The sequence below is a fragment of the Mauremys reevesii genome, linkage group 1 (genome assembly GCF_016161935.1).
Source record: "Mauremys reevesii isolate NIE-2019 linkage group 1, ASM1616193v1, whole genome shotgun sequence".
NCBI lineage: Eukaryota > Metazoa > Chordata > Testudines > Geoemydidae > Mauremys > Mauremys reevesii.
Window position 1 is genome coordinate 47093437 of NC_052623.1, and position 19055 is coordinate 47112491.

A 19055-nucleotide genomic window follows, 5' to 3' on the forward strand; every position below is an offset into this window, starting at 1 on the left:
TGACTTGATTATAGTGTGTAAGTACCTTCACAGGGAGGTGATTCGGTACTTAAGGATTCTTTAATCTAGCAGAGAAAGCCAGAACAAGAGCCTATTGGCTGGAAGTTAAAGCCAGCCAAATTCAAATTAGACATAAATTTTAATAGTGAGGGTGATTAACCACTAGAACAAGCTATCAACGGAAGTGGTGGATTCTCTACCATTTGAATTCTTCAAATCAAAACTGGATTCCTTTCTGGAAAATATGCTTTAGTCAAACAAGTTACTAGGCTCAATGCAAGAGTAACTGGATGAAATTCTATAGCCTGTGTTATAAAGGAGATCAGACTAGAGCAGTGTTTCTCAAACTGGGGGCACTGCTTGTGTAGGGAAAGCCCCTGGCAGGCCGGGTCAGTTTCTTTACCTGCCCCGTCTGCAGGTCCGGCCGATCGCCGGTCCCACTGTCCACGGTACACCGCTGCAGGTCAATGGGAGCTGCTGGAAGCGGCGGCCAGTAAGTCCCTCAGCCCGCACCGCTTTCAGCAGCTCCCATTGGCCTGGAGCAGCGAACCACGGCCAGTGGGAGCTGTGATTGGCCGGACCTGCAGATGGGGCCGGTAAACAAACCGGCCCAGCCCGCCAGGGGTTTTCCCTACACAAGCAGCGACCCCAGTTTGAGAAACACTGGACTAGAGGATTTAATGGTCCCTCCCTAGCCTTAAAATCTATGACCCCCAAGGAAGAAGAGAAAATGAACAGGTAGTCTGAAATACACAGAAGCAACACTCTCAAAAATTATATTTAGTGGTAAGCAACCATCACTAGTAAAGTTGCCTCTATCCATTCACACTTACAGGATTTGCACCTCTAGCCAAACTGCGGAACTGTATAGAAAAGCTGTGTCAGTTGCGGGAGTGCAATAATACTGTCATGCTATGATCTCATCAGCCCCCTCTACATAGATTCCCAGGCCAGAAGGGACCACTGTGATCAGCTAGTTAACCACCTGTATATCACAAGCTACAGAACTTTCCTGAATTAATTCCTAGTTAAACTAGAGCACATCTTTTAGAAAAAACATCCAGTCTTCATTTTAAAAATTGATAGTGATGGAGAATCCACCACAACTCTAGGCAAACTGTTCCAATGGCTAATTTCCTTTTAATATAAGAGAACATGCCCCCCAGCCCACCCCAGTTCCTCCTCCCAACCCCACACAGTCCTGAAATACAAAGAATTCCAAGGCAGAGGGAAGGCAGGTGGGTAATGTCAATGCACAGAGACAACTCTCGAAGAACAACAATTACTAGTAAGTAATCCCTCTTTCTCTGAGGGCCTCTGTGCATTCCCACTTATGGGAGATAAGCAAGTAGTGTGCCCCATTAGAGGACAGTGAGTGGGGAGTTGTAGGCTAAAACTCTAGCTCTACTCTGCCAAACTGAGCATCAGATCAGATTTCAAGTCCCATGAATAGTACTTAGGAAAAGAACTCCATGTTAGTGCTTTGCAAATCTCTGCAATGGTGACCTGTCTCAAACAAGATACAGAGGTAGCTCTGGGGGACTGGAGTGCGTCTGGCTAAAGAACAACAATGTTCAATATACTTCCTAATCCATTATGAAAGAGTCTGTTTACCTCTAGATTGGACCTTATACCTTTCCCTGTAGGCAACAGTCTATTAGATTTTCTAAAGGGCTTAGTCCTGTCCAGGCAAAAGAGTGTAAACAGATCTCTTGTGGATGGGCATGAGGTCCGGGGAAGAAAACAGGGAGGAAGATATACTGTGACAGATGAAATTCTTAGGCATAAAGCTGGAATAGGTGGAGAGGTCATGAAGGCAATGAGCTCACTAATCCTCTCAAACAGAGGTAATTGACATTACAAATGCTGTTCTAAGGAAGCTCAAGACAGGAACTCAGAGGGTAGGCCCATTAACATTGTTAAAAGCAACTTCAAGTTGCGGTCTGAAAAAGGACCTCTAACAATGGGAAACACATTAGTCATTCCCTTGAGAAACCTGGAGGCTTTGAAGTGAGAGAATAGAGGCTTGTCTTTAATCAACATGTGATAGGCAGATATAGCTGCTAGATCCACTTTTAGGGAAGGTGCTGCAAAACTCTGTGATTTTAAATGAAAGAGAAATGCTAAAATTGCAGGAGCTCCTGGCCAATACACGGCTAAGCCTGTATCCTTTACCCAACACAAAAGCCTTGTCCACTTTAGTTTGTGATGCTTCAAGGTAAAATTCCTTCTAGACTGTAACAATACTGTTTGGGTCCAGGACGAGTCTCAGACAATATTCCCTCTTGAATATTCGAAAATATTTAGAATATAATCGCTTCCTTTGGTGCTGGAGGGAAACATCCTCTATAGCCTCCTTTTACAGAAGAGAGATTATTTCCTTCCAGAGTAGTCTCTCATCAGAGGGGTCCCCAGAGAGAGGGAACTGGAAAGTGAGGTGACCTGGTATGAAACTGGATTGAGTAACCATCTCCAATGGAATCTAACACCCAATAATCCAAGGTAATCTCACACCACGCATTGTCAAACAATGAGAGACATGGTTTTAATTCCAGAGAGAGAGAGACTCATGGCTCTATAACATTCCAATAAAATTGCTGTTTCTCAGAGAATATGCAGGGAGGGATCCTGCTTCTGTATTGTGGTCTTTAAGTAGGAGCAGACCCAACAGTGGCAAAAGGCTAGCATGTCCTCTGAGACTGTGTTCTCTGTTACTGCTGCACAGACAGGACTGTCTGTGCTATCAGAGGGAAGTAGAAAAAAATCTCATTTTTGAAGAAGATGCCTGGGAAAACCCTAAGGATCAGGCTTAACCCTTCTGATCTTGATTCTTTCTAGAGTCCCATCTGTCTTATCACTGTAAAGAACTGAACCCTCCAAGGAGAGATCCTCTATTGATGTTTGTGATTTTAGTGCCAGCCCTGATGATCTGAGCCACGAATACAACCTTAGAGCTACACTAGTGGCCATAGCTCTGTCAGTAGAGTCTGAGGTGCCAAAATACTCTGAGCATATGTCTGACTAATGTTCTACTCTCAACAACAAAGCTGTTAGCTGCTTCCCGTCATCCAGTAAAGAGTCCAGAATAGGATTAAAAGCACAGCTATATCTGGACATAACAGTCCATAACAGTGAGATAATTTGCCATTCAGAAGCCAAAGAAGCAGAGGAATATGTTTTTCTCCCAATAGCATCCTCTTTATGCCATTCTCTACCCAAGATAACAGTCACGGACACCCTGCTACTGTTGGAGAGTTTCTAGGCTTCACAGACTAGTATGGAATCAGCAGAGGGGTACTACAATAAAAAGTGATAACCTTCCAAGGACATGAGATACATACAACTGGTTCTCTCTGATAATGGTGGGGACAACACTGGAAAGAGTCAAATATCTTCTATTTGACTGAGTAAACCTGGGAATTAAGGAAAACAACCTCGCCCTTTGTCTGCCATTCCATAATGTCAAAAAGGACACAAGGTGTTTCTGGTGCTAAAACCCCAGTCAGTAACAAAAGATTTCAGGAAGGCAGATTTTGGTAAGCTCAGAGAGCTGATAGGTAAGGTCCCATGGGAATCAAGACTGAGGGGAAAAACAACTGAGGAGAGTTGGCAGTTTTTCAAAGGGACACTATTAAGGGCCCAAAAGCAAGCTATTCCACTGAGTAGAAAAGATAGAAAATGTGGCATAAGACCACCTTGGCTTAACCACGAGATCTTGCATGATCTAAAAAATAAAAAGGAGTCATATAAAAAATGGAAACTAGGACAAATTACAAAGGATGAATATAGGCAAACAACACAGGAGTGCAGGGGCAAGATTAGAAAGGCAAAGGCACAAAATAAGCTCAAACTAGCTACAGGAATAAAGGGAAACAAGAAGACTTTTTATCAATAAATTAGAAGCAAGAGGAAGACCAAGGACAGGGTAGGCCCACTGCTCAGTGAGGAGGGAGAAACAGTAAGAGGAAACTTGGAAATGGCAGAGATGCTTAATGACTTCTTTGTTTCAGTCTTCACCGAGAAGTCTGAAGGAATGCCTAACATAGTGAATGCTAATGAGAAGGGGGTAGGTTTAGAAGATAAAATAAAAAAGAACAATTAAAAATCACTTAGAAAAGTTAGATGCCTGCAAGTCACCAGGGCCTGGTGAAATGCATCCTAGAATACTCAAGGAGCTAACAGAGGAGGTATCTGAGACTCTAGCTATTATCTTTGGAAAATCATGGGAGACAGGAGAGAGATTCCAGAAGACTGGAAAAGGGCAAATATAGTGCCCATCTATAAAAAGGGAAATAAAAACAACCCAGGGAAACTACAAACCAGTTAGTTTAACTTCTGTGCCAGGGAAGATAATGTAGCAAGTAATTAAGGAAATCATCTGCAAACACTTGGAAGGTGGTAAGGTGATAGGGAATAGCCAGCATGGATTTGTAAAGAACAAATCATGTCAAACCAATCTGATAGCTTTCTTTGATAGAATAATGAGTCTTGTGGATAAGGGAGAAATGGTGGATGTGGTATATCTTAGACTTTAGTAAGGCATTTGATATGGTCTCGCATAATATTATCAATAAATTAGGCAAATACAACTTAGATGGGGCTACTCTAAGGTGGGTGCCTAACTGGCTGGATAACCGTACTCGGAGATTAGTTATTAATGATTCCCAATCCTGCTGGAAAGGTATAACAAGTGGGGTTCTGCAGGGGTCTGTTTTGGGACCGGCTCTGTTCAATATATTCATCAACGACTTAGATACTGGCATAGAAAGTACACTTATTAAGTTTGTAGATGATACCAAACTGGGAGGGTTTGGAACTGCAACTGCTTTGGAAGATAGGGTCATAATTCAAAATGATCTGGACAAACTGGAGAAATGGTCTGAGGAAAACAAGATGAAGTTTAATAAAGACAAATGCAAAGTGCTCCACTTAGGAAGGAACAATCAGTTTCACACATACAGAATGGGAAGAGACTGTCTAGAAAGGAGTACGGCAGAAAGGGATCTAGGGGTTATAGTGGACCACAAGCTAAATATGAGTCAACAGTGTGATGCTGTTGCAAAAAAAGCAAACATGATTCTGGGATGCTGTGACGAAGTGGGACTGTTCTTAATGTTTCCTCTGAATACTGGGTGGGTGCCTCAGTTTCCCCTATGCATTTCTTAAGTTTCTAGTGTGCATAAATGGCTGACACTATGTCTCCTGGCAACAAATGGCCTGGGCCCTTCCCTCTCTGCAAGGAGATGGCTAAAGGTGAACAAAGAGATCAGGTGACCTCCTGGCCCAGGAAAGAGACTACAAGCTCTGTTTTAGACTGTGTTCCTGTCATCTAATAAACCTCTGTTTTACTGGCTGGCTAAGAGTCACATCTGACTGCGAAGTGGGGGTGCGTGCAGAACCCTCTGGCTTCCCCAGGACCCCACCTGGGCGGACTCACTGTGGGAAGCGCATGGAGGGGCATATGCTGAATGCTCCAAGGTCAGACCCAGGAAGGTGAAGCCGTGTGAGCTTCTTGCCCTGAAAACAGTCTGCTCCAAGGAAGAGGCGGCTCCCCAAAGTCCTGACTGGCTTTGTGGGGAGCAGTTCCAGAGCATCGCCCGAAGACTCCATGACAGATGCATTAACAAATGTGTTGTGAGCAAGACACGAGAAGTCATTCTTCTGCTCTACTCTGTGCTGGTTAGGCCTCAACTGGAGTATTGTGTCCAGTTCTGGGCACTGCATTTCAAGAAAGATGTGGAGAAATTGGAGAGGGTCCAGAAAAGAGCAACAAGAATGATTAAAGGTCTACAGAACATGACCTACGAAGGAAGGCTGAAAGAATTGGGTTTGTTTAGTTTGGAAAAAAGAAGACTAAGAGGGGACATGATAGCAGTTTTCAGGTATCTAAAAGGGTGTCATAAGGAGGAGGCAGAAAACTTGTTCACCTTAGCCTCTAAGGATAGAACAAGAAGCAATGGGCTTAAACTGCAGCAAGGGAGGTTTAGGTTGGACATTAGGAAAAAGTTCCTAACTGTCAGGGTGGTTAAACACTGGAATAAATTGCCTAGGGAGGTTGTGGAATCTCCATCTCTAGAAATATTTCAGAGTAGGTTAGACAAATGTCTATCAGGGATGGTCTAGACAGTATTTGGTCCTGCCATGAGGGCAGGGGACTGGACTTGATGACCTCCTGAGGTCCCTTCCAGTCCTAGAATCTATGTAGCTATAAACTGTAGGATATTAGCCATTCTCCCCATGTGCTCCTGGAATTTTTTTTTTCATTGGTCGAAAGACTAAAGAACACCCAATTTGGTCTTCAGGGAACGTACTATCAGTATATTCTTCAATGGGAGACTGCTCCATCTCTTCTGAGAGAAGCCTCCTCTCAACTGTCCCTTTGGAGCCAGGCTCATACCAGGGACCTTTGCCTTCAAGACCACCTGATGCCAATATTATCACTGACACTAATGTTGGTGCCAAAGTATTTCTTCTCCCAGGGGGTTGGACTAGATGACCTTCTGAGGTCCCATCCAACCCTGATATTCTATGATTCTAATATGCAACCTTCACAATATTCCAAAATAAGCCCACTCTAAAGTATTTTCAACCTAGCTAATGTATACCATTCCAATGCTCAAACTAATCCACTTAAAGAGCCATTTTATGGAAATTGCATGCCCTTTAAATCAATCCCCAAAGCTTAAAAAATCTAGGTAATTTCTTAAGTGAACTAGCACTATCTAAATAAAAACAAAAAGCACTTTTGACTTCTAAGGTATGGAGTCTAGCTTCCCCCAGGTAAGAATGAGACTTCAGGTAGAATACTAAGACATTAAAGACCTTAGGGAATTTAGGCAGTTTGGGCTGCTCTTTTATAACCTCAGCTCCAATTGTTCAGTCATGAGATGGTATTCATGTGCCCCAAACACGAACAGCTCTTCAGAAACTTCTCAGATCTGTGATGCCAGTATACAAGACTATACAAATGCTAGTTCAGAGTATTTTGCCTCAGCCATTTTGTCAGATCTCAGTGAGACTTCTTAGACCCAACCTGCAAGTTATTCTCAGATTCCAACTTGAAATCTATGAAGCACTATTGTTTTATTATTATTTGTATTCTAGGAGCACTTAAAGACATTGGTTGGGGCCCCACAGTATTAGGAACTGTCCAAAAATAGAAGGCCATGCCCTAAACTGTGTACAGTCTAAAAGGCGAGAAAAGCAGATATATACAAACAAATATGCAATATGGCAAAAGTTACAGTACAATTCCCCCAACCTGTCATTCATATAACAGTGCTTCTCTAGTCCTACCTGTTGTTCACCTACCAGTCAAACTCCTTCACAGATCTCTTTTTTTTTTTTTTAACCTCAAGTGCCCTCCTCCCATTCTACCTAGCCCACAGAAAAACACAGGGCCTCATTCTGGTTGAAGGATAAAAAAAAAAAAAGAAACACCAATTGTCAGAAGTATATTACCACTAACTTGAGACACGAGTACAAAAGAATTTCACATTGTAATTAAGTATTTATCTGAGGAACTGCAAAGAATCACGCTTGTTGCAGTTCCAGTAGAGGTAGCTTTTATATTTAACTAAAAATTCTCTGAAAGGCTGTCCCCACCCCCTCTTTTTTTTTTTTAAGGTAACTACTAGCATTTCCTGGATTTCATTAAGAATGTTGTCATTTTCAACCCAGTGCCTCCTACTATCATGCTGGGGTACTGGGAAAGTAAAACTAATGATTTACCAACACTATCACTTCTTTCAACACCTTGGGATTTCCCCTGAATGACTCCCATACAAATACTTATCACTAACTCTTCCTGAGGTACCTAAGCCTAAAGCACTAAGATTGTAGATTACTAGTAGGCTTAATTTGTGTACGCAGATTGGTTATTGGCCCACTTATCTATTGGATTTGTGCAAAGTATATGCTGTACCCAAATTTGAACAGTTGTTCATAAGGGTCAAATTCTGCCCTTGAGTGCATGGATTCAATGTGTGCCCTACAGGGCATAAATGACAGACTACTGAACCATTGGGACTCTCATACACATATTAGAGAACATGAGCTAAAAATTATATACTTACCCTGGTATTGTGCCATGTCCTTCGACCAGAGAGATTCTGTTCCATATTGAGTCTCATCATACAAAAACCTAACCTCTGTGGCACCAGCATCTTCTGCATTCTGGATCAGTTCCTGAGAGCAAAATAACCTCCAAGTTATTACAATAATTTTATGTTTCACCCTAACTTTAATATTAAACTTATGGCTTCCAAACTTGAATATAGAAAATAATTATAGGTCATTGTCTAAAAAAATTTTCAATATATTTTCAACAAGTGTGATTTTCTCCAATTCGCTTAAATTAAAATAGACATTTCTGAATTTTATTTTAGAGGGCAACTATCATACTCAAACACAATTTTTAAAATGTCAAATTATAATTTTTTACCTTATTAAACTATCACAATCTGGATTAACACAGCAGTCTAGCAGTAATGCAAAATATGAAGAAGGGGATAAGATCACACTGTAACTTTCAGACTGGAATCAAGCAAGAAGCAATGCAGGGGCATTGTGTTGAGCTCTGGGTTGGGGGATATCGGAGGTATGGAGTCCCATGTATTATTCTGCAGCAGCCCCTCTCTCCAGCTCCGTTCAGAGCAGCAACTACTGTCTTTAAAGGGAGCAACATCCAGCTCACTTTTCAACATATGAGCAATCATAATAATTGAGGGATGAAGGAGGTGAGGAAGAATATAAAAAGGGGGTGATCCCTAGGACTCTGAGGCACCTCCTTTCCCTAGACCTGCACCACCATCCAAACATGAGTAATGTAATTTTTATTTTTCTATATTTGGTTTTCTACAATATGTGATTAGGACTATGTTTCTATTTACATACTTGACTTTTCATACAATCCAAGATAATATGGAAGTGACAATTAGCTGCAGCACTGTTAAATTACTGAGCAAAAGGCTTATTATAAAGGACAATATAGTCAAAAGAGCATTACTAACAGAAATCGACAGAAAAATTCTAACAGTGTGAGTATCAGTATATTAGGACCTAATCCTGCAAACACTCATGTACATGCTTACATTTGGAGGGACTACTCATAGTAGTAAAGTTTAGCACAGTAGTTCTCAAACTTTTTTACTGGTGACCCCTTTCACAAGCCTCTGAGTGTGAACCCCCCTTATAAATTAAAAACACGTTTTTATATATTTAACACCATTATAAATGCTGGATGCAAAGCAAGGTTTGGGGTGGAGACTGACAGCTCGCAACTCCCATGTAATAACTTTGTGACTATCTGAGGGGGCCCGACCCCCAGTTTCAGAACCCCTGGTTTAGCACATATGTAAGTGTTTGCAAGGCCTTAGATAATGCATTATTTTTATTGGACCATCAAATACATTTCTAGGCACCAAAAGATCTTTTCTTCACGTTTCTCTTTTAGGCCATGGCAGTGCCAGGGGTCTTTAGGAGAGTCTTTCCCCGGCACCGATTCCCATACCGACGGCGCCGGGGTGCTCCGCATTGAGGAGGAGGTGTTCAGCGCAGGATCCACTGACCCAGGGTCAGACTGGGGATGGAGTGCAGCCTCCATCAGAAGTCTTTTCAGGTGTTGATCCCTGTCCTTCAACGTCCTGGTGTGAAACCCCTTACAGATCTCCTCTAAACACTTCAAACACAAAGTGTGTGGATCATTTCTAAGCATACACTTGCAGCAGACCTTGCAGGTTTTGAAACCTGGAGACCGCAGCATGCCCCGATGCCGGGAGAGCGATGAGGAGGAACCCTCCCAAAGAAAACTTTAAAACTAACTCTAATTAATCTAAACTAACACGAAACTAACTACTTGTAAGGACTATATACACAGACACTGCCAAAGTGCTTGTCAAGACAAGAGCAAGGGATGTTCCAGCTAACCATCACCGGCAGTAAGAAGGAACTGAGGGGTTGATGGGTTGGCAGGGCCCTATATCGAGCTCCATGAAGATGCGACTCCAGGGGGCACCCAGGCCGACCCGACGGATATTGCTGGGGAAAATCCTAAGGCTGCCGTGAACGTACGCATGCACACACCTGATTGGAATTGACATGAACAAGCACTTGAAGAAGAAACCATGTTTACCACAGTCTTGAAGGAAGTTAGATGTTAGACAATCTCTCTACTTTTCATTCTAACAACCCATCTGTTCCACATATGTGCAAATGGCAAACTTAAATAAAAACAGCATAGACTACTTCTTGCTAATGTCAACACTACAACAAGTGCATGCTAAAAGACAGTCAGAGAGATGGAGAAGAAAGAGAAATAGTCACAGTTCAACAAATAGTAATGTATCAACAGAATCGCTGCATGTGTTGCTTAGTTGCTCTCATAATAATCATCATCAACAATGGTGCAGGAAGATACAGAGAGATCATCAAACTCCTACACACATTACTACTATCATTATTAGAATAATAATTATAGTATCTATTTGAATAGTTGCAGTATACCATTCCTTCCAAGGCACTTCCTAAGAAACCACTACATTTTTTGGCTTGTTTCATTTCGATACTATGTATTTAAAGAATTCCCAACTCTTAAATCAAAATAAAAGCAGCGAAGTTTCTGTCAATACTTCCTTAACATTCTGCAAACAAATCAGCACACACAGGGCAGGTCTAGAACTTCCTGCCCTGGCTTCTGGGCAGTAAACCTTGCCTCTCTCCTCCCATTGTGAGAATAGACAAAAACTTTCCGAACCTAACTCAGATCACAGGCACCTGAGAGCTTCAGTTTAGAGTATTCACAGCTGGGACTCTGATACTGGAATTTAACCCCTAAAACAAACAAACAAACACACACACGTTTGTCAGGGCCTCCTCCTAGACGCACTACTGGGACAGTGTGTGCTACAGAAATGGATCACCTATATATCTTCTCTATTGCTCTGATCAGGTTCTTTCACAATTTAAGATTTCACTTAACAGAAATAAAAAAGTAAGTAAATAAATAAAAACATTTCTAGCCTTTATGGTTGCAAACAAAACTTTTCAATGTGGTGATGTCTTATGAAGTCTGCAGAGAGGAAAAAAGCTCTAATTGCCCCATTCTTTTTAACAAGGTGGGAAATCTGAAACCTAGTGATAACAATATAAGTAATAAAACTGTTGGCTGTTCCACTGCTAATCATTTTATCTGACATATCCCAAAAGTTTGGTAATGTAGGCCAAGTACTATAGTTTTTTTTTTTCCTTTATATCAGGGGTCTCAAACTCAATTTACCTTAGGGCCAGTGCCAGTTCTCAAATCCTCCCAGCAGGCCAATGTCACTCATGCTGCCCAGAACCCGCCACCCCAAAAAACTCCACCCCCCACCTGCCTAAGGTTCTGGGACAGAGTTTGGGTGGGGGAGGAGGTCTGGGGTAGGGGATTGGGGTGCAAGCTCTGGGAGGGAGTTTGGGTGCAGAAGGGGTGAGAGCTTGGGCTCTCAGAGGGAGTTGGGTGGGGGAGGGTCTGGGGTGCAGGCTCTGGGAGGGAGTTTGGGGGCAGGAGGGGGTATGTGGGGAGCGGGTGGGGGTGCAGGCTCTGGAAGGGGGTTGAGGGTGCAGCGCTTACCTGGGGCTCCAAAGTGGGGTGGACCGGGGGGCCTCTGCACGCTTCTGCCCCCAGGTACCACCTCTGCAGCGCCCCATTGGCCGCAGGGGCGCTTGGGGCGGGAGCAAGCATGCGGAGGCACAGCCCCGCCCCGTCCCGCCCCTGGGCCGCAGGAAGGGGCCAGCAGCCACTGGACCGAGCAGGCAGACGCCCAGGGGTGGCAGGTGGGGCCAAGGGAGAGATCTGGCCACAAAACTACTGGAGCCCCACGGGCCACATTGGGGAGGCTCTCAGGCTGCAGATGGCCCACGGGCCGGGAGTTTGAGACCCTACTTTATACTCTAACCCTTGGAGAGAGATAAGCCTGCAGTCTCCAGAGCTGGCAATATGACAACACCTTTAATGAGCACTATTTTCATTTTTAAACATCCAGAGACAACTATCCATGTATCTTGTTATTGCAACTCAATTCTTTACTAGAAATATTTTTCTGCTCCTATGGAATTGATGGACTCATTATTATTTGTATTGCCCCAAAACTGTGCTAGAAAAATAAAAATACAGACAAAATCACTGCTCTGAAGTGCTTAAAAGTGCTTATAATCTAAACAATGTTACTTTATAGTAGTGTCATGATATATTAAAGAGAGAGACAGATGGTTAAACAGGAGGACATGGTTTAGGTAATCAGAGAATATCACAGATTTCAGAATAAAAATTAATATAATAAATCTTCCAAGTTATAGCAACACTGTGGAGAGGGGAGATCAGCAATTTTTGGAATTACTCAGATACAGTATTCAAGAAAAGCAATGTAACTTAAACTAAGTTCTATTCATATTACTATTTTATTTGTTGCAACATGCAATGGCAAAGAATATTTATGTAACAAGCAAATTTTAAAGGTTCAGTTGGCCACCTCACATAAGATGCATTGTGATGTTTTTTGTTTCAGTAATCATCATGAAATAATTATGAAGTGAAGTATCCAATAAAAATCAATTGTTTCTGTTCATGTTTTTTACAAAATACACAGTTCTTTTGTAATGAGCAAAAAGAATAGGACACAAACTAAAAAACAACTCACCTGACACTGCCCTCAAAATGGAAAATTATGGAAAGATATATGTACTTATATCAGAATAAACATCTCATGAAGTGAAACAATCTACAGCATATTTCACAATGTTTAAAACAACATTAATCTGTGGGGTATATTTACTTAACAATAAGTACAATTTATTTTATACCTTCAGAATTTGTCCTCCTTCTGGATATCTTCTTAAAATGTCTTTAAGAAAATCAACAAGCGGTGGAGTTGTTTGGCCAAAGCGGCCTAAAAATATACAAAGAAAAAGCACTTGGTTATTCTGTTACTGGATTTTTTTTTAGATTTATACTGTACTCATCATGTGAATCCTGGGTTGCACAAAATTATTTTTTAAAATTCACTCAATGCGAGGTGCCAATGCCATAAAAGCTCCCACCACACAATAAACCATATGTATATGGCACAATTAACCATCTTAGACAAAAGTATGTGAAAACAGAAGGCTCTTATATCTTGCTCCAAAAGTCAACACACCTTGCCTGCTTCAGATCTGTAGGGAAAGGAAATTCCAGAACCAAGGTCTTACCCAAGTACACTCTACTTCCATCCTCTGATGTTCAAATCAAGGTAATATAAGCAAGAGGATCCTACTTGTTTTTTACTATTACGGTAGTACAAGGTAGAGAAAGGTAGACTATCATGTACCTAGAGACCTAAACCATATAGGTCTTTGACAAGCAGTGTCAATGTATTAACTCACATTAAAAGCTAGTCCAGCCTTCAGATAAAAGTGAATTAATTATGTGTAATAGTTGTTCTCTGAAGATGTACATCAGAAAGTATCAACATTCTTGGATTCAGACTCTGGCCTGTGACCAAGCTGCACTTTTGAAACTCAAAATTCTAAAGCTGTTGCTTCCAGCAAGGAACATGCACCAGTCCACACAATGGAAAGCAGTCACGCCTTGGTGTTCTAACTACTATTCCTTTTACAAGCAATTTGTGAAATAATGCGCATAAGTATATAAAAAGGAATAGAATAATAGGCTACAATTACAGATTTCTCAACTATGTGGGGAAGAGGTTGATCTATAATGATGTCTATCTTTATAGAACAGTATAGAAAAATTCTTTTTTCTAAAGAGAATAATAGATCACTATTCAAGGACCTTGAAAGCTTCAGGAATGTCTCTATAAAACAAAATTTAAGAACAAGAAGCTGCAACAGCCAGCTGATGTAGACAGAGACTTTTTTGTTTTATACAGAAGTATAAGATATTCATAAAACAATACTGACAGCTCCAAGATGAAGTAAATTGACTAGGGGGCAGGAGAGTTTGAGGGCTTCTATCCTGAGAAGAGGTTTTGTAAGGTCAAGATAGAAAGTCTGGATTCTTGCCTAGCGGCTGCATCTTAGCAATAATCCTTAAAGAATGTGTTTAAAGAATTCCACATAGCTGCCCTGCAAATCTTCTGGACAGAATCAGTTCAGATGCTTCCTATCATACACTGGGATACTGCTTACTTCACTGAGGGCACTACAAAATCAACTGAAACAACCTAAGTGATATAGCTGAAGGAAAATGTTAGGCTGCTTAACATTTCTTGCTAACTTCTCAGGTCAAAAACCTAATCTATCAATGCCAACGAATATTAGACTGTCTTGAGAATATGACTCATTCAAGAGTACAGTTCGCAGTGCTTGAGATGTCAATCAGGTTACACTTGACACAAATGTGGCTCCATGATTCAGAGGAACTACACCTTATTTGACAGGACACTGGTAGAATTCACCACTGAATTACAGTGTTGAGGACGTAGGGGCAAATCTTCAACGTACTCCAGTAACCAACACAATGGGTTTTACTGACCCTGTTGGGGTTGGCAAGTGACAGCTTCAGGGCCTTCCTTACTAAGGAAGTCATACTGAGTCACACTAATGGTCCATCTAGCTCAGTATCTTGTCTTTTAACAGTGGACAGTTGTCATAGGTTTTACCCCCACTTAGAGCTGTTGGGTTCCAAAATGGGGACCTGCATGGACTCCTCTAAACTAAAATTCTAGTTTAGATCTGGTAAAAGCTGCCACCACCCAATAATTTACGTGTATTGGGACACAGTCCTTCCCCAAAATCCTTGGGGATCCCAAGAGCCCCAAATCCATGGAGTTCTTACACCTAGGAGAAGTAAACCATTCCCCCCTGCTTCCTCCCCCCTCCCTTTTCCTAGGAGAGATACCGGGATTTAACTACAGAGGGATGCCTTCCTCCTCCCTCCTCCCCTTTCCCTGAGAATTTACCCAAGGAAAGATTAACCAAGTCCTTAACAGAAAAGATTTATTAAAGAATAAAAAAAAACTCTCTCTGTAATACCAAGATGGAACAATACACAGGGTCTAAACTTATTAATCTTTGGAGAGAATTCACCCTCCCTTCTTTTTCAGTAAAAGCAATAACAGTACAGAATTAAAGAAATTCTATAGCAAAACACAGAATTGCAAATACAGAAATAAAAGTATAAGAATACTAGTTCCTTGCTAATACTCACTAGCTTGAATAGAAGAATTTATTGCAGAAACCTGGGAGGACTTGATTAAGATGTCTGGACTCCCTTAACTTTTAAGAGAGACTTTTTAACACAAAGAACAGGAAAAAAAAACTTCCCTCCACAGAGATTTGAAAATCTCTTGTCCCTGATTGGTCCTCTGGTCAGGTGTTCACAGGTACTGCTTGTTAACCCTTTACAGGTAGAAAAAAACCTTAACCCTTAACTAACTGTTTATGACAACAGTGACCGATGATTCAGACGGAATTAAAAGAACAGGGCAATTTTGAATGATCCATTGTCCAGTCCCAGCTTCTGGCAGTTGAGGGTTTAGAAACACCCAATGCTTAGGCTGCATCCCTGAGCATCCTGGCTAAATTACCCCACTGGTGGACCTAGCCTCCATGAATTTATCTAATTCTTTTTTTAACCAAATTATACTTTTGGATTTCACAATATCCCATGGCAAGAGTTCCACAGGTTGACTGTGTGTTGTATGAAGAAGTACTTCCTTATGGTAGTTTTAAACCTGTTGCCTATTAATTTCATTAGATGACCCCAGCTCTTGTGTTATGTGAATGAGTAAATAACACTTCCAAATTTACTTTCTCCACACTATTCATGATTTTTAAGACCTCTGTCATATCCTCCTTTAGTCATCTCTTTTCCAAGATGAACAGTCCCAGTTTTTCTAATCTCTCCTCATATGGAAGATCCCTAATCATTGCTATCAGTTACGCCATTAGCTCAAGTGACAGAAATCTTTACTGTGGATGAAAAGGTTCCGACCCTGCTGATGAACCATGTGGGCATCAATATGGTTGCACATGGTGGAAATATGGGTTTTTAGTTCGCTTTTTCAAAAACCTAGGAAATTACACACAAAAGACTACATTAAAAGAACATTCTGGTTGCAAGGTCAAGCACTCAGAAGTTAGGAAATGCCAGAATTAAGCCCTGTGCAACATTAAGTCAGCCCTCCGTGTTGTAGCCCACAGAGCTCGCTTTAGCCTTTATTTTATTCAGCAATAATGCAAGGAACCCACAAGACTGGATCCTGTAAGACAGCTGTTAGCACAAGGCTTGAGGCCGATTAACTTTGACACAGATAAATGGCCTAACAGTCACCCCTAAGTTTTGGGGAACTGGGAATAAAGTGTTTAAGGAGGAAGTTTGTCCATAATGACACCAGCCAGACACAGTAACATGAGCCAACACCAGCTTTTGGATATTTTAGGATGGGAACATCTTCAGATGTCTGACTATAAGAGTGCCATAGCAACAAACTGACGTACATGATAATAAGTTAAGATAATTAATATAGTAACTTCTAGGAGAAGGTCACCCCAACATTAGTAGGCTTAGGAAATACAAATAAGGAAGAGGAGAGAAACCCCTACTGAATAGGTTTCAGAGTGGTAGCAATGTTAGTCTGTATCAGCAAAAACACCTCCCCCAAGCAGCTGAATGATGGGCATGTTATTGCTTCTGGGGAACCCCCAGGTAAGCACCACGCAGAGCCCACCTCACCCCATCCAATGCCCCAACCCCATGTCCCCTCCCACACCCAAACTCTGCAACTGAGGAGTGGGGTGCGGTGGCCCGAGACTGCCCCATCAGCAGCCAGTGCACCTGGCACAGGGGCTGCCTGAGCAGAAGTCACAGCAGTCACGGAAAATCACAGTACCATGACTTCCATGACCTCCGTGACAAACCCACGACTTCACTTATAAGAGGAGGTTACTTACCTGTAACTGGAGGTTCTTTGAGATGTGTGGTCCCTATCTGTATTCCACTGAGGGGTTATACATGAGCACCATGCATCTGGAGTCAGAGAATTTGAAAGTAGTGTACACTGTCCCATGTGCTTTGGCCTGCCTCGTGTTTCCATCCAATAAAATAAAGGGAACAGCAGACAGAACACATCTTCAGTTCTTTCTCCACCGCAAATTTGACCAATCCATAGCAGAGAGGAAAGAGGGCAGCAAGACAAATACAGATAGAGACCACATATCTCGAAGACCCTCCAGTTACAGGCAAGTAACTTCCTCTTCTTCTTCGGGTGATAGTCCCTGCTGAATTCCACTGAGGGTGATTAACATGCAATACCTAAGTTGGAGAAGAGTGTGAACAGGAGGATGGAATGGTCATCTGGAGAACAGACGTGCCAAAGGAGGCATCCGCTGTGGAGTCCTGCACTAAGGTGTAGTGTGCTGAAAAGGTGTGCACAGAACTCCACGTGGCCACTCTACATATGTCCATGAGCGGCATGTCCTGAAAGGAGGCTGTGGTTGAAGCCTGAGCTCTCGCTGACTGAGCCCACATGTCTGTGGTGGAAGGTAGACCCAACAGCTAGTAGCAGAGTTTAATGAAACCCAAAATGCATTTAGAGAGTCTCTGGGTATAGATGGCCTGTGGCCTGAGTCTCTCTGCTACTGCAACAGTGTAGGGGACTTCCTGATTGGTTTCATTCTCTGTAAGTAGAAGGCCAGTGCTCGTCGGATGTTGAGGGAAAGGAGTCAATGTTCCTCTGCAGATGCATGTGGTTTCAGGAAGAAAACAGGTAAGTGAATGGACTAATTGATGTGAAACTGGGAGATTTGGTAAAAATTTGAGGTGTAGACATGGGAGATTTTATCCTTGTGGAAAACTATGAAAGGTGGGTCTGCCATCATAGCTCCAAGTTCACCGGCTCTTCTCATGGAAGCAATGGCAATAAGGAAGGCAACTTTCCAGGAAAGGAAGGACATGGAGCACAATACTAACGGCTCAAAGGGTGGCTTCATTAGCATGGAGAGAACTAGATACAGGTCCAATTGGGGTGCGACCATTTGTATGGGTGAAAAGGTTCTGATGAGGCTTTTCTAAAACCTAGCGGTTAGCGGGTGCATAAAGACAAAGTAACCTTCCATGTGGTACTCCTGGGGGAATTCTGTGCCACTGCACATGCACAGAATTTATGTCCCCCGCAGATATCTTTGCTACCGTGCAGAAAAATGACTTTCTGATGGGGAAGCAAAATGGAAGCCACTAGCGTGGTCAAGCAACCCTCCCCAGCAGTAAGTTTCGGGTGCCCAGGGCAGCTGGCAGAGAGGTAAATCACTGTGGGGCAGGGGGCGGGACTGGGGAAGACCTGGCTGGCAGCTCCTACCCTGCGCTGGGCTCAGCTGCTAGTCCCGGCTGGGCCAGGGAAGATGGGACTTTCCCTTCCCCTGCATGGCATCTGGGGCTGGGTCAGACCCACCCCCAGATTTCTCCCCCAGCTGCAGGAAGCTCTGCTAACTCACCCGCCCCCCATTCCTGCACCCATTGCTCCTCAGCTGCAGGGGCGGATCCCTATACAGGGAGCTGCTCCCCCATCCATCCAACCCCTGTGAATCCAGATCCTCTCATGCCCAAACGCTCCTGCCAAGCTTCACCCTCCCGCACTCAGAACCCCCCAATGAGCCCCACTCCTCAGCACCTGGATCACCACCGCACTGAGCCCCAATTCCCCAGCATCTGGACCCCCACTGAGTCCCTCACATCCAGACTCCCCTGCCGAGCTCTATCCCCCTACACCCAGATGCCCCCCTGCTGAGCCCCAACCACTTTCACCTGGACCCTCCTGTACAGTCCCATTATCGTTGCACCCAGAACTCCCCCCACAAGCCCTTGAGGACCCAGATCCCCCTGCACCTGGATCTCCCACTGAGCCACCTGCACCCTGATTGCTCCACACAGAACCCTCTCAACCCACACCTGGATCCCCCCCACACTGAGCCCCTCCATCCTTGGATCCTGCCTTGCTGAGCCTGCCTGCCTGCCCACAACTGGTGCACCTGGCACGGAGAGACAGGGCTCTAGGGCATTCCTGGGGCAGGCCCGGTCCTTG

At 43.0% G+C, this 19055-nt stretch overlaps 1 protein-coding gene across 18 annotated transcripts in view; it reads right to left on the reverse strand.

The window, feature by feature from the left end:
* SACS (sacsin molecular chaperone) overlaps positions 1-19055 on the reverse strand; it is a 232554-nt gene that overhangs the window by 52002 nt on the left and 161497 nt on the right. For all 18 annotated transcript variants that reach the window (XM_039536976.1, XM_039537011.1, XM_039537042.1 and 15 more), the window contains 2 exons: positions 12838-12923; positions 8076-8187 (listed from right to left, as the gene is read on the reverse strand). In XM_039536976.1, coding sequence (XP_039392910.1) covers positions 8076-8187; positions 12838-12923 — 198 coding nt within the window. The remainder of the gene's footprint in view (positions 1-8075; positions 8188-12837; positions 12924-19055) is intronic.